Source organism: Podarcis vaucheri (assembly GCF_965113315.1).
Source record: "Podarcis vaucheri genome assembly, chromosome: 7".
NCBI classification, from domain to species: domain Eukaryota; kingdom Metazoa; phylum Chordata; class Lepidosauria; order Squamata; family Lacertidae; genus Podarcis; species Podarcis vaucheri.
In genome coordinates this window covers 65,526,259-65,538,585 of record NC_138765.1, presented here as the reverse complement: position 1 = coordinate 65,538,585, position 12,327 = coordinate 65,526,259, and the positions used below count along the sequence as shown (strand labels likewise).

The 12,327-nt window shown below is 46.5% G+C and overlaps 3 protein-coding genes across 6 annotated transcripts in view; 1 reads left to right on the top strand and 2 right to left on the bottom strand.

Annotated features, from left to right (window-relative positions):
* TDRD12 (tudor domain containing 12) overlaps window positions 1-4,040 on the bottom strand; it is a 41,161-nt gene extending 37,121 nt beyond the window's left edge. For 2 of the 4 annotated variants that reach the window (XM_082232855.1, XM_082232858.1), the window contains exons 1-3: window positions 3,910-4,008; window positions 653-733; window positions 387-548 (exon numbers count right to left, since the gene is read on the bottom strand). In XM_082232855.1, the coding sequence (XP_082088981.1) occupies window positions 387-548; window positions 653-676 (186 nt within the window). In that variant the 5' untranslated portion in view covers window positions 677-733; window positions 3,910-4,008. Of the gene's footprint in view, window positions 1-386; window positions 549-652; window positions 734-2,632; window positions 2,648-3,909 lie in introns of those variants that run through there. The other 2 variants (XM_082232856.1, XM_082232857.1) reach the window with 2 other exon arrangements.
* Window positions 4,041-6,223: 2,183 nt separating this feature from the next.
* On the bottom strand, window positions 6,224-12,158 carry NUDT19 (nudix hydrolase 19; the record flags this gene model as incomplete). The annotated part of the gene is made up of 3 exons (XM_082232992.1): window positions 6,224-7,215; window positions 9,194-9,401; window positions 11,442-12,158. 3 exons carry the CDS (start codon window positions 12,156-12,158, stop codon window positions 6,980-6,982), a joined length of 1,161 nt encoding a protein of 386 aa, XP_082089118.1. The 3' UTR covers window positions 6,224-6,979.
* ANKRD27 (ankyrin repeat domain 27) overlaps window positions 12,053-12,327 on the top strand; it is an 80,143-nt gene continuing 79,868 nt past the window's right edge. The window contains exon 1 of the mRNA XM_082232876.1: window positions 12,053-12,193. The gene's annotated coding sequence lies outside the window, so the exon portion shown is untranslated. The remainder of the gene's footprint in view (window positions 12,194-12,327) is intronic.

Below are 12,327 nucleotides of genomic sequence, written 5' to 3'. Positions count from 1 at the left end.
ACAACCCACGCCACTGTATCTGCTGATCGGATCAGCTGATAAGCGGCTCAGCGGCTTAGAAAAGGGGGGGGGAGGAAAAAAAACCAGCAGGAACTCGCAAGGCATTGTCGTCTTGCGAAGCAAGCCCATAGGAAATTCGTTTTGCGAAGCACTTCCAAAACGGAAAACTCTTTCGTCTAGCGAGTTTTCCGTCTTGCGAGGCATTCATCTTGCGGGGCACCACTGTACTGAAATTAATGAACCAAAGTAAGTCATGTTCATGACATTCAATGGGTCTCCTCTGAGTAGGACTAGCATTGAAAGTAGAATTAATATCCCAACACTAGCCTCCCTTTCCCCCTCTTCAATTTCATATCCACTAAAGCAAATAAAGTACATAAAATTACCTGGCCCTTTTCCAATACAGATGGCTTGATATCATCCACATATCTGTGGAATTTATTATAGAACAGATTCATTTCAGATTGAAGTTTTTTATATTCCATTTCGTTTTCTACAATACTTCCACCTCCTTTTATGTAGCCCCAAAAGCACCATGGATTTTCAATCTAATGAATAAGTAAGCCATAGTTAGAGTCCTATGAAAACACTGCAAGGTTTATGCTCAGAAATGAACATTCATATGCTAAAACTTGCCAAAAAGCCACAATACCTTCAATATAAACACTTCAAACATTTTCTTTCTTCAATGACTTTTTCAACTACATCAAAGAGATTTACACGCTTTATACCTCTGAAAAATACAACAAAGGAACAAGCATTTAAACTGCTTTTACAAAATGACATTCCTTTAAAAGTAACTTTCAATCTGATAAAACCAGGCCACAGTCCAGGTGCTTTTCTTCCTTTTAGAAATGCAGTGGCCCAAAAACTAATACCATATAGCTCCAGCTCCCCTAGAAGTGGAGCCTAGGTGTGCAATCAGTTGAACCGACTGACCGACAAGCAAGCAAGCAAGCAAGCAAGCAAGCAAACAAACAAACAAACAAACAAAAAGGGCAGTACAGGCTTCTCTTTGCCAGCTTTCTCTGGAGTAAGGAATACAGGCAGCTTAATCCAGTGTTTCCCAACCACTGTTCCGTGGCACACTAGTGTGCCGCGAGATGTTGCCTGGTGTGCCGCGGGAAAAATTAAAAAATTCGATTATTTTTTTAAAAAAAGTCAAATTTTCGATTGGGGCGCCGTCACTAGATGACCCCTGGGGTTCCCTCCCTCCCTCCCTCCCTCTCTGCGCCTCCCTCCTCCTCCTCCTCCTCCGGGGAGGCCCTTCCTGGCTCTCGGCCAAGGCTTGGCGGCTGCCACTCACTCACTCGCTCGCCCGCCCGCCCCTCCATCCCTGCACCCGGCCTCTCCCCCTCCGTCCCCGGCGCGGGGGCTGCCGGGATCCGTAGTCCCCTCGCCCTTGGGCTCCGCGCCCGCGCGGGGTGCGCAAACTACGTTTCCCAGCGTGGCCTGGCGGGCCGGGCGTTTTGTTTGAAGCGCTCTTCTCCCGGCCATGGAATGAGCGCAGCGGCGGCGGCCGGGCGGGCAGGGGCTCTTCCGCGCAGACCCCGCGCAGCCTGCCTGCGCCCCCGCGGACATCGGGCGGCAGGATGGAGCCCGGGGATCCCCGCGGAGGCGGAGCGGCGGAGGCGGAGGCTGCCCCCCAGGTAGGGCTGCGTCGGGGGGGGGTTATTTTTGCAATGCTGCATCCGCGCCGGAGGGGACGCATCGGACCGTGGGGAGACCCCTTGGCGGGCGTGCAAGGCAATGCATGCGTGCAGGCGTTGCATGGAGTGCAGTGCAATGCAATGGCAACGCGGCGCCCTGCATGCATGCATGCAACTTCCACTGGCGCTCCGGACGTGGCAGGTGAGGGGGGTCCCCAGTGGGCGGCAGAGAGAGCCGGGAGGGCGAAGGGGAGCCGGGGGGAGCAGCGCTGCTCCCCGAGCCGAGCCCGGGGGGAAACTTCGGCGTCGTTGCGCCGGGTGTTGGAAGCGGAGGCTGGCGGGGTCCCCTCACCTGCAAAACCTGGTCGCCTCTCATATATTTCGTGCATTGCATTCATCGCCCGCTTTCTCCTCCAAGGAGCTCCCGGGGGCGCGCATGGTTCTCCCCGTGTTATCCTCACAACAACAGCCCTGCGAGGTGGGTCAGGCGAGTGGCCCAAGGGAGCACCCAGGGATTGTCCTGGCCAGGTGCGGTGATTTGAACCCTGCTCTCTGCCCGGTCTTCGTCCTCATTTAGCCCCCACATGTGCATGACTGTGCATGACTGAGGTTTTCCCCCCTCGTCTTGGCTATGGTGTGAGTCTGTGCTGTTAATTAATGGGGTTCTGCCTTCGGAGAAGATGAGCCAGCCCTCAAGGAGGTGATTATGTAATTTGCTAGCAATTCATGTCCCTCCCGGCGTGACGCTGCGCGCTGACGTCACGGGGCTGTAATGGTGGTGTGCCTCGAGATTTTTTTCATGAAACAAGTGTGCCTTTGCTCAAAAAAGGTTGGGAAACACTGGCTTAATCTACTTTATACAGTTATTATAAGCATAAAACATGTTGAAGACCACCCCGGTCCACTGCCCAGCTTTCCCTGGAGAAAGGGAAAGGTAGCAAAAATATATACTACTGCTTTAATGATATTGATAGCCTGTCTACTTACTAAGCAAAGTTCTCAAGGTGGCCAATGTTTAAAATAAAGTTAGACAATAGTAAAGTAGTTACTAGGATGGGGCAAAGGCGTATTTGAGATTTCCTGCAGTTGTTAGATGTTCTGAACGCAACAAGGAAATGTAATGAACAGGTACTGAAGATTGTGTTTGATGGACGAACAGTCTGAGCTGGTAGATGTCAGCTTCTTTACGACTTAAGACAGTATTCTTCAACTGTGTCTGATTTGGGACCTGCCTTCAGTCCAAACATGCATCTGGGGCCCCCACTCTATAGAGGCAACCCCCCTTTTACACAGGGGTTATGTAACATTACAAAGCACTGCACACATCTGTGAAATCACATATATTTGAAAAACTATCGAAAAAGCCTGCTAACACCCCAATGAGCACTTCCTAATATTATTATAGAGGGATAACGTGAAGCAGACTAGTTGATAAATTAAACCTCCCCCCCCCCAGCAACCATCTTAAACAATAATGAAAAAGGGCAGTAGGACTGGAAACTGTCCATAGAACATACGGCTGTTTTGGTCACAGTCCTCAAAATAAATCACTGAATATAAATTTTACTGAGATTAGGAGAACAGCCTTGCACATATAACGGCTCCGGGTACAGGCTGCCCATTCACACCATCACAGCTCTTTTGGGGCGGGGTATAAATAATGACATGTTTGTTTGTTGTTGCAAGCTGCTTTCAGTCACATTTGTGAAGGAAGCAACTAGTAGCAATTTGCAATCATGGGAATAAGGCAGGTCCTTTAAAAAAAAAAAAGCCCCTCAGGTGTAAAAAGCCAGGCTAAATAATAATAAAGCGTGGTGGTGGCAAGCAGTTAGGCTAAATCAATGATGGCCAAACTTGGCCCTCCAGCTGTTTTGGGACTACAATTCTCACCATCCCTGACCACTGGTCCTGCTAGCTAGGAATGATGGGAGTTGTAGTCCCAAAACAGCCATCACTGGGCTAAATAATAATAATAATAATAATAATAAAGGCGGGGAAGTCACGCTAAATTAGGGTGACAAGGAAGGGGGGGAGGAGGAAGGTGGCCACCTGCGATGGTTCTAAACTGATCACGTGGCCTAGCTACCTGTATCCGTATATTAAAATATACGTAACCGCCACCCGACGCGCGGGGGGGGGGTAGCTGCCCCCACCTCTGAAGAAGAGAAGTCCGCTCAGCTGGGCCGGCCAATAGCTCGTCCCGCGGCTGCTCGCACCTCCCCGCGCCCTCAAATGCAAACCTCGGGCCCCGCTCCTCAACTCACCTCGTCTCACCCCGCCCCTACTCCGTCTCCTCCCCGCGGCGGTTAACTTACGTTCTCCTTTCCGCGTGCTCCAGAACTGAGGCGGCTGTTTAACCGCCGCGCGCGCGCATGCTCAGTACGGCTCCCAGCTTCTCAGCGGCGGAGCACGTGTTAGCGGCGGCCGGCCGGTTTTGTTTTTGTCGCGGTTTTTTTAAAAAAACCCAAACCCCAAACCCTTATTTTTGTGTGTGAACATTTAACATTAAAAAAATGTTTATTTGGTTTTCAGGTCAGAGTTTTACAATCACATATCCAACATCTAACATAAAATACATCTCCATTATGTCCAAAATTTACCATTAAACTGCAAGTGCTATTCCAGTCCTGCTAACAGTTTTAACTGTTTACAATGATTTTTAAGATAAATTATAAATTTTCCTCATTCCTTATGAAAATTTTTGGTCTTCCTGATTTCTGATTCTTCCGTCATTTTTGCCAATTTGGCATAATCCATCAACTTAATCTGCCATTCTTCTCTGGTAGGGGCTTTATCCTCTTTCCATCTCAACAATTAACATTTTTAAAACAAACTAATCAAGCGGAGAAAGGGTGCGTGTGTATGTCTGTGTGCACACGAACACATTTTTGTCCAATTGGTGGTTTGTTTTTTTTAAAAAAACACCCCTGTTAAGACTGTATTCGAGGGAAAAATGAATGTGTGTGTATGTCTATTTATATACAGACATCCACATGCACACACTACCTGCGCAGTCGCATTTTACGTTCTGTTCAGGATGCGAACGGGGCTCCGGAATGGATCCCGTTCGCATCCCGAGGTACCACTGTATTTAAAAGGGATTCCATCCCTCTTATAATGAAGGAGTTGTTTGGTAACAAGCAACTCCTTCATTATAAGAAGGATGGAATCAGCCATCCCTGCTAACAATACTCTGCAGCCTTATCAGGTACATTTCCCAGAATTCTTTGCAGGAAATAATGGCTGGTCAAAGTGCTTTAAATGTACGTATGGTACTGTACTAATGTGGCCATCTTCTTTGAGTTATTCTCCAGCATCAGGCATGTCCACTTTTGCTCAGCCTGCACAACCTCCAGGCTGCACGGTGGAGAAACAAAATATACTTTAAGGTTTTGCCTCCCTCTTGCCTCCCCACTTAGAGCCTGTTAAGAGAGGTACTGTATAAGCGAGGGAACAACTTGCACTGCCACCAAATAAACTTAATGCAGATCCTCTTCAATCATACATTTAAGGTGCACTTAGTGCACATCTAAAGCATGTGACTCCCCACAAAAAAAAAAAAAAAAATGGGGGGGGATGTAGTTTGCTAACAGTGTTGAGATGTTTGGAGACCCCTGTCCCCACACAGAGCAGCTCTCTGCCTTTCTTGGGGGGCAAGTCCTAAGTTACAAGGAGTTGATCTGACCATGGGTGTAGCCAAGGGCAGCAGGGGGGCAACTGCCCTCCTTAATCAATCAAAATCAATACAAATCTGAAGTTCTGCCCCCCCCCCAACAAAAATCCTGGCTACGCCCCTAGATCTGACTATACACAAATATGACTTTATGTACTATTTCTGGAATGTAACTCCCATGCATGTTGTGAGTCAGCTGTATAGAGATCTGAGAGTTTGGGGTTTTTTTTAGAAGACATTCTGAGAGCAAGAGCTGGCTGGACACAGACTGATATTATTTGTGATAACTGGTCTTGACAACAGATGTGAAATATTTAAACCAAACCTGAAATACGGCTAATATAATAGCATTGGTAAATAGTTTCTCTAAAAACAAAACTATATACACAGTGATGCGTTGGAACATTACATATAGATGGTTCAATAAATCTTCTGTGCACATTCTAAAACCTTTTGTACAACAGAGACAAAGCAAGGCAATTTGTGTAAAACTGCTTTGGTTGCAGTTTGTTATCTTTTGCTTAGCTATTCCAACACCCAAAACGTAAAACTAAAGAGACAGACATTTCTTTTGGTCTGTGTTACTTCCTCCCCTTACATTACATCGAGTTTCAGTTTCTTAATTCCTTGTAACCAGCACACATGGAGAACACTTTTTCAGTAGTTTTCTATTCATTCCTCAAACTAGTTAGGAGCCAGACACAGCTCAAAAGCTCCAGTTTGGACACACGTGAAATGTAATAGGAGGGCTTTAATTTCAACTTTCAACTTTATGTTTCTGAAAATAAGAAAGCTCCTGACACACACAAACTATTAATAGGGTCTCTTCTTAATTTTAAAGAAAACAAGATATGTAATGGCTCAGTATATCTTAGCAATGATGAAAACAGCCAAAGCAATGTTGCTAAAAATAAATATTTATTTTTAAAACAAATTCTAAAAATAAATTACAATTTGGCGTTTTAAATGCTAATTTAAATGCACATCAGTTGACATTCTGAAATATAAAAACTGAAAACCCAACCATATAATGGAATTAATTATATTGCTGTTAGACAGCACTAGCAACTTAGTGTGTCTAGAAAAGTGCCTTCCAAAAGCAGAGCTTCTGGATATTTAAAAAATAATAATTATTGATTGAATTTACAGAACTTATGCTCATGTAAAGCTGCAATCCTAAACTGCCATTTTGAATCCCAGCTAATTAGGGAGCATCACTTTTGAGTAAACATCCATAGTGTCTCCACATTTTAATGAGAAAAGCAGAATAGTTCAAGATACTGAATTATATTGATAAAGGACCAGTTTATCCCAATACTTACAAATGGTCTTTGGTAGCCATGGGTAACTATTGCTCCACTGCCTCTTCAGTGCCTTAAATCCATAAATGTGTAGATTAAGGTCAAGTTCTTAGCAGACAGATGTCCACCCCAGAATTGGCACATTTGCACAAAATTTTAGCCAGGGAAATAATTACTGTGGTACACAAACGAAAGCCTAAATCATTCACACAAGGCTTGATGTAGATAAAGTGGCACAAGAATGTATTAATTCCAGCTACGTTTGAAATACATGTTGCTTAGCAAGATGGGGCAGCTTATTCAGGAACTGCCATTGCATTGGTAGATATAAAAATATGTAAACTATTTTTAAAGTATTATAATTTACTATTGCAATCTGCATTTCCCCCCCTTTTAAAGTCCATTGTTATTGGATTGATGTGTTTATATTTGGGCTGGATATTCACATAGATATTAACATTATTATGGTCTTGCGTCACTATCCGGTGAAGTCTACTGGCGCCTTTCATCAGATCTTCAATCTTTTTATCTGTCATCAACATTGGTTTTCTTTCTCCTGTAAAATCAGGATCTTCTGGATATAGCTCATCACCTAAAAAATATAATGTATAACTTAAATTTGTATGTAATATTCAGTATTTCAGTGAACTTCATTTTAGGTACTTCTAGAGATTTTAAGCTATTTTGCTGTTGGATGGCTTGATAAGATTCAAAACTGGTTTTGTGACAGTATTTTTCATAAAGGTTCTCTTGGCATACAATAATGCAAGTAATCAAGTATTCCAATGAACTAATAAAGTGGGTCTTGTTCTATCTGTGCCAAGGAATATATTATGAACAATGAATTTATAGGGAAACAAGAGCTTTAAGGCCTAGCCTGCACATACAAATATGCTCAGTTCAGACATAATACTATACTGAGAGTTACAATTACAAGGATAAGTAGCCTTGGGCTATTCTATCCTCTCTATGGATGAAGAAAAGAAATTTAGTGCTTCTGGCCATGATTTTGAAGAAAACATTTTCCTATTATGTCCCAAAATGGGAAATTATGTTTATTCTAAGTACAGTTAGTTCAAATAAACCCAAATCCTGGTTTGCCTGAATTGCAGTTAGAATAGAGCAGTTGCACAGTTCTGTATGACTAAGAAGTACCGGTATATGCAAAAAGGAACTTTGATAGAGTATCTGCAGAACACAGGGTTACATGCATGGTCACAACACTGCTGAACCAAAAACAGAAAACTGACAAGGTTATTTGTTTTTGGGCTTGCCAGCTATAAACTGGAGAGGAATAATATACATTTATATTCCCCAGTAAAGCAAAGAGGCAGTTCTGGGTTTTCCTGATACTCTACCTCATCCAGTCTTTTTGTTTACCTGCTTATCTTGTTGGCATAATCTAAATACACATGAGGCATCCACTTTACTGAAGCTAAGCACCTCTGGATCTGATTAGTGCCTAGATCAGGGGTCAGCAACATTTTTTGAGGCCGGTCCGGTCCACTCCCTGCTAGACTTCTCGGTGAGCTGGAGCGTGCACACCTGCGTGTGTGCTCAAGCTATTTCTGGCGCACTTCCGGGATGGAGGAGCGCCTGTGCGCATGCACACACACTATTTCTGGCACTCTCCCGACTCGGAAGTTGGTCCCCGCAGCGAGAAAAAAAATGGCACCGTGAGAAAATAGCACGGAATCCCCATGCCAATCTACGTAACGGCTGTGGGCCAGTTCCAGGAAGCTCATGGGCCGGAACTGGCCCATGGGCCTTAGGTTGCTGACCTCTGGCATAGATAGAAGACTGCCTGGGAACTCTGTCTACATTGCCATGAGTTCCACCATGGAAGACAGGCCATATATAAATATTAAAAATCTGGAGCTCAACTATTATAGCTCTGGGAAGAAGCAGGGTTCAAGGTTGAATCCCCCCCTTTTCTTTTTTGCCTGCTTTGCTGAGTAATGAAAAGTTGTAGCTAAACCTGTAACTGAGTTTTCTTGCTTTTTAAAAGGCAAAATATAAAAAGAAAATGAATGCTTATGTCAGTAGCAGACCTCACACAGAGGTCAAGGTCAGTACACTGATGATACTAAATGAAAGGAGCCACACTAGTTTCACAATTGTGGCATATAACTAATTACTGCTGGAATCCTAAAGTCCTTTATTAAGAAGCCTTACTGTACTTAGTTAGGGTTACTTCTTAAATGACATGCAAAGGATTGCACAGTAAGGCTGCAACCCTATGGACACTTATTTGGGAGTAAACCCTACTGAATATAGTAGGACTAACTTATGAGAAAAGATGCATAGAATTGCATAGAAATATTTATAACATCATTCAAGAAGCAAGCATTAAGCCTAATAATAGACAAGATCCACAGATTACACTGGTGGCCAATACCAGACAATTCAGAATAGACCTCCCTTATTGGGAAATTGTAAATAAATCAATTCTTCTTCAAAACACCATCCTAATAATATGCACTGGAATTTGAAAGTACTTGTTTTTCCCAAAGAATGAAAATAAACTTATCATTGTTAAAATAACTAATCCAAATGCCATGTTGATCTACCTGGTAAAATCTGCATATGGCCATCTGAAGCAATCATCAGAACAGGCATCCAACGCTCACATCCTTCTAAGGCTCGTTCAGAGGCAAACTTATGCAGATCATGAAGTGATGTGAAATTGCAGAGTCTGCAGAATTCATAAAATTGAGGTGGTGCTATTGAGATGTCTTGGGACTTAAAGAGTTCAACAGCTTCTGAGGGCGTTGACCACTGAAAAAGAATGAAGAATAAGCTGATCTCCATAGTTTGTGAATTCCCATTGAAAGGAATATTCTGAATCACCTGAATCGTTTCTGCACTAAAATATAAATTTGCAACAACTTCAAATGCTCAAATAAATGTGATGTCTGTGCCTTCAGGTCTATGGGAAAGCAAAGGAGAGGTCAGAAGATATTTAGGCACAGAGTTTTTACAAAAGGCTACACTATGGATTATCCAGCTTGATCTCATCTTTCTCCCAAAAAGCTCAAGGCAGCAGTCTCCACACCCCATTACTACCCTCACAACAATCTTATGAGGTTGGTCAGGCCAAAAGCCAAACAACATATTTTTTGTGCTTCTTTAAAAAATGCTTAAAACCGGTTGCTTCTATTACAAAGAAATAAAGACCCGGTAGACCAAATTTGAAACGTTCTCCTGATCCAGATCAAGGCTCCTTGACAGTTTCTTGCTACAAAGTATTCCTTCTCTAGTTGCTATTTGCCCCAAACCTGCAAGGATTGGCCCAAGGTTACCTAGTGAGCTTCAGGGCTGAGCAAGGACTTGAACCTGGCATCCTGCCAGTCCTACACGGGACACACCAGAAGGGTGTAGTTTCAAGCGACGTGTGGTCATTGTCCATAACTTGTTGCCAGTCTCTGGGCTCAGACTGTGAACATGTTCATCACCGTTTTACCGAGCATAAATCCCATTGTGCTATGCAGGCCTTGAATTCTGGTAAGCACGCTGAGACTTGCAGTCTAAGGAAGAGAATGTCTATTTTATGTGAGGCGAGAGAAGGGAATGCTGATGCCAGGGAGCCAGCAGGGTGCTATTTAGAGAGCAGGATTGGGAAGATCTGGGTTCAAGCTTCCCACCAGCTATGAAGCTTGCTGAGTGATCTTGGGCTAGTCCCAAGAAAAAGAGTTTTGCTGGATCAGGCCAGAGGCTTATCTGACCCCAAGATTCTGTCCCTGCAGAGGCCAACCAGATGCCAATGAAAAAGCCACAAGAAGCAACACATGACCACAACAGCCCTTTACTTCCTGACACCTGATATCCAGAGGCAAACTGCCACCCTCTTGGCTAGTGGCCACTGACTAGTAAGCATCCCTTAGCCTAATCTGCCTAATGTTAGAGGAGCTCTGCTGGATCGGGCCAAAGCGATCTCACAGCGGCTGGGGAGCTGTCCCTATTGGGAAGCCCCAAAGCAGGGCCTGAGCACAAGAGCACTCTCCGCTCCTGTGGCTTCCAGCAACTGGCATTCAATTTAGTGGCACTCTCCTGGCTAGTGGCCCCTGGTTAGTAACCATCTCCTAGCCTAGCAGACCTCACAGGGTTGTTGTGAGGATAAAATGGGCACTGGGGATCAAGAGGGAATCCTGTTCAGCGTCTTGACATCCGTGGCGGAGCGACATAATAAATCTAATACGTAAATAAGTAAATGTTTCCCTCGTGTAGATGCAAAGCCTCCAGCCTGAAGACAGTGTGCTTCCCCACACTAATAATAAAAATAAAAAATCACCTCATGTTGGAAGCAAATGGACAGCATACACCCCCCTCCTCCATAATAATAATAGCAGCCTGGTGTCAGAAGCAAGCATGTGAGGACAGCACACCTTTTCTCCTCACTGGGCTAATAATAATATAACAATAATAGTAGTAATAAAAATGATAAAACTTCTCATGCCTGAATTGAGCATGTGAAGATGGCGAGCCTTGCCCCCCCCCCCAATAATAATAAATAACAACAATAGTAGTAGTCGGGGCTTCCCCCCCAGCCACAGAACTCAGTTCTGGCACCTCTCAGGTGGGCGCCTCCGCCATTATAAGAGAACAAGGGAAGGCGTCCGTGGTGAGTTCTAGCACCTCTTTTTCTAGAAAAATAGCATTGGTAGTACAGTAGTAGTAGTAGCAGTAGTAATAGCAATAATAATAATAATAGCAACAATAATAACGACGACGACCAAAATCGCCTCATGTCTGAAGCGAGCATGTGAGGAGAGCGCGCCTTTTCTCCCGCGGCCCCGGCTTCGTCCCCGTCCCGCTCACCTGGCAGGCCGTCACCTCCCCGTCGTCGTGCGAGGCGACCGGCGGCGCCTGCCCGAGGCAGCAGAGGTAGAAGGCGGTATCGTAGCGGCGGCCGCCTCGCCCCGCGCGGCCCACGGGGGTCAGCCAGTTGCTCCACTCGCGCAGCGCCCAGATGTTGGGCACGCAGCTCAGGTGGCGGCACAGCTGCAAGAAGCTGCCGGGCTGCCGCTGCACCCGCAGCCGCCACTCAGCCAGCTCCGAGGACGGCGGGAGGCGCTCGGCTGGCAGCAGGCGGGCCGGGCCCGTGGCGGCGGCCGTGGCGGCGGCGGCATCAGCGACCGGGCCGGGCAGCACCAAGAGGACTCCGGCTTCCTCGAAGGCCTCGCGGATGGCGCAGAGGCGGAAGGCCACGTCTCCCGGCAGCGGCGAGCCCAGCTCCGGGCGCTCGGCGGCGAAGAGCGGCGCCCTCGGGCACTCGCCCCGCACCGAGCCCAGCCCGCAGCGCGGCCCGCCCGGCAGCAGCTGCAGCCAGTCGGACGAGAAGTCGGCCGCGTCCGCCACGCCGCCCGGGAAGACGTGGGCGCTGGGCAGGAAGGCGCTCCGCGGGCTCCGCCGCAGCAGGAGCAGCTCGTAGTCGAAGGCGCCCGCTACCGCGGGCCGAGGGGGAGACGCGCCCTGCCCGCCTGCCGCCAGCAGCAGCGTCGCCGCCTCCCGCCAGTGCCGCAACCGCCAGCTCATGTTGCGCGCCTCGGCCTCCGGGGCCGGTGGCAAGGGTGAGTCTGGTGCCCTCACGTTTCCTCCTCTCCCGCCTCCTCAGGGCGGGCCTGTTGCCGCCGCCGCCACCCAGCGGCCTCGCCTTTTGAGGCGCGGTGTCTCCTCAGGGCTGCCAGGCCGGTGTTCGGAAAGG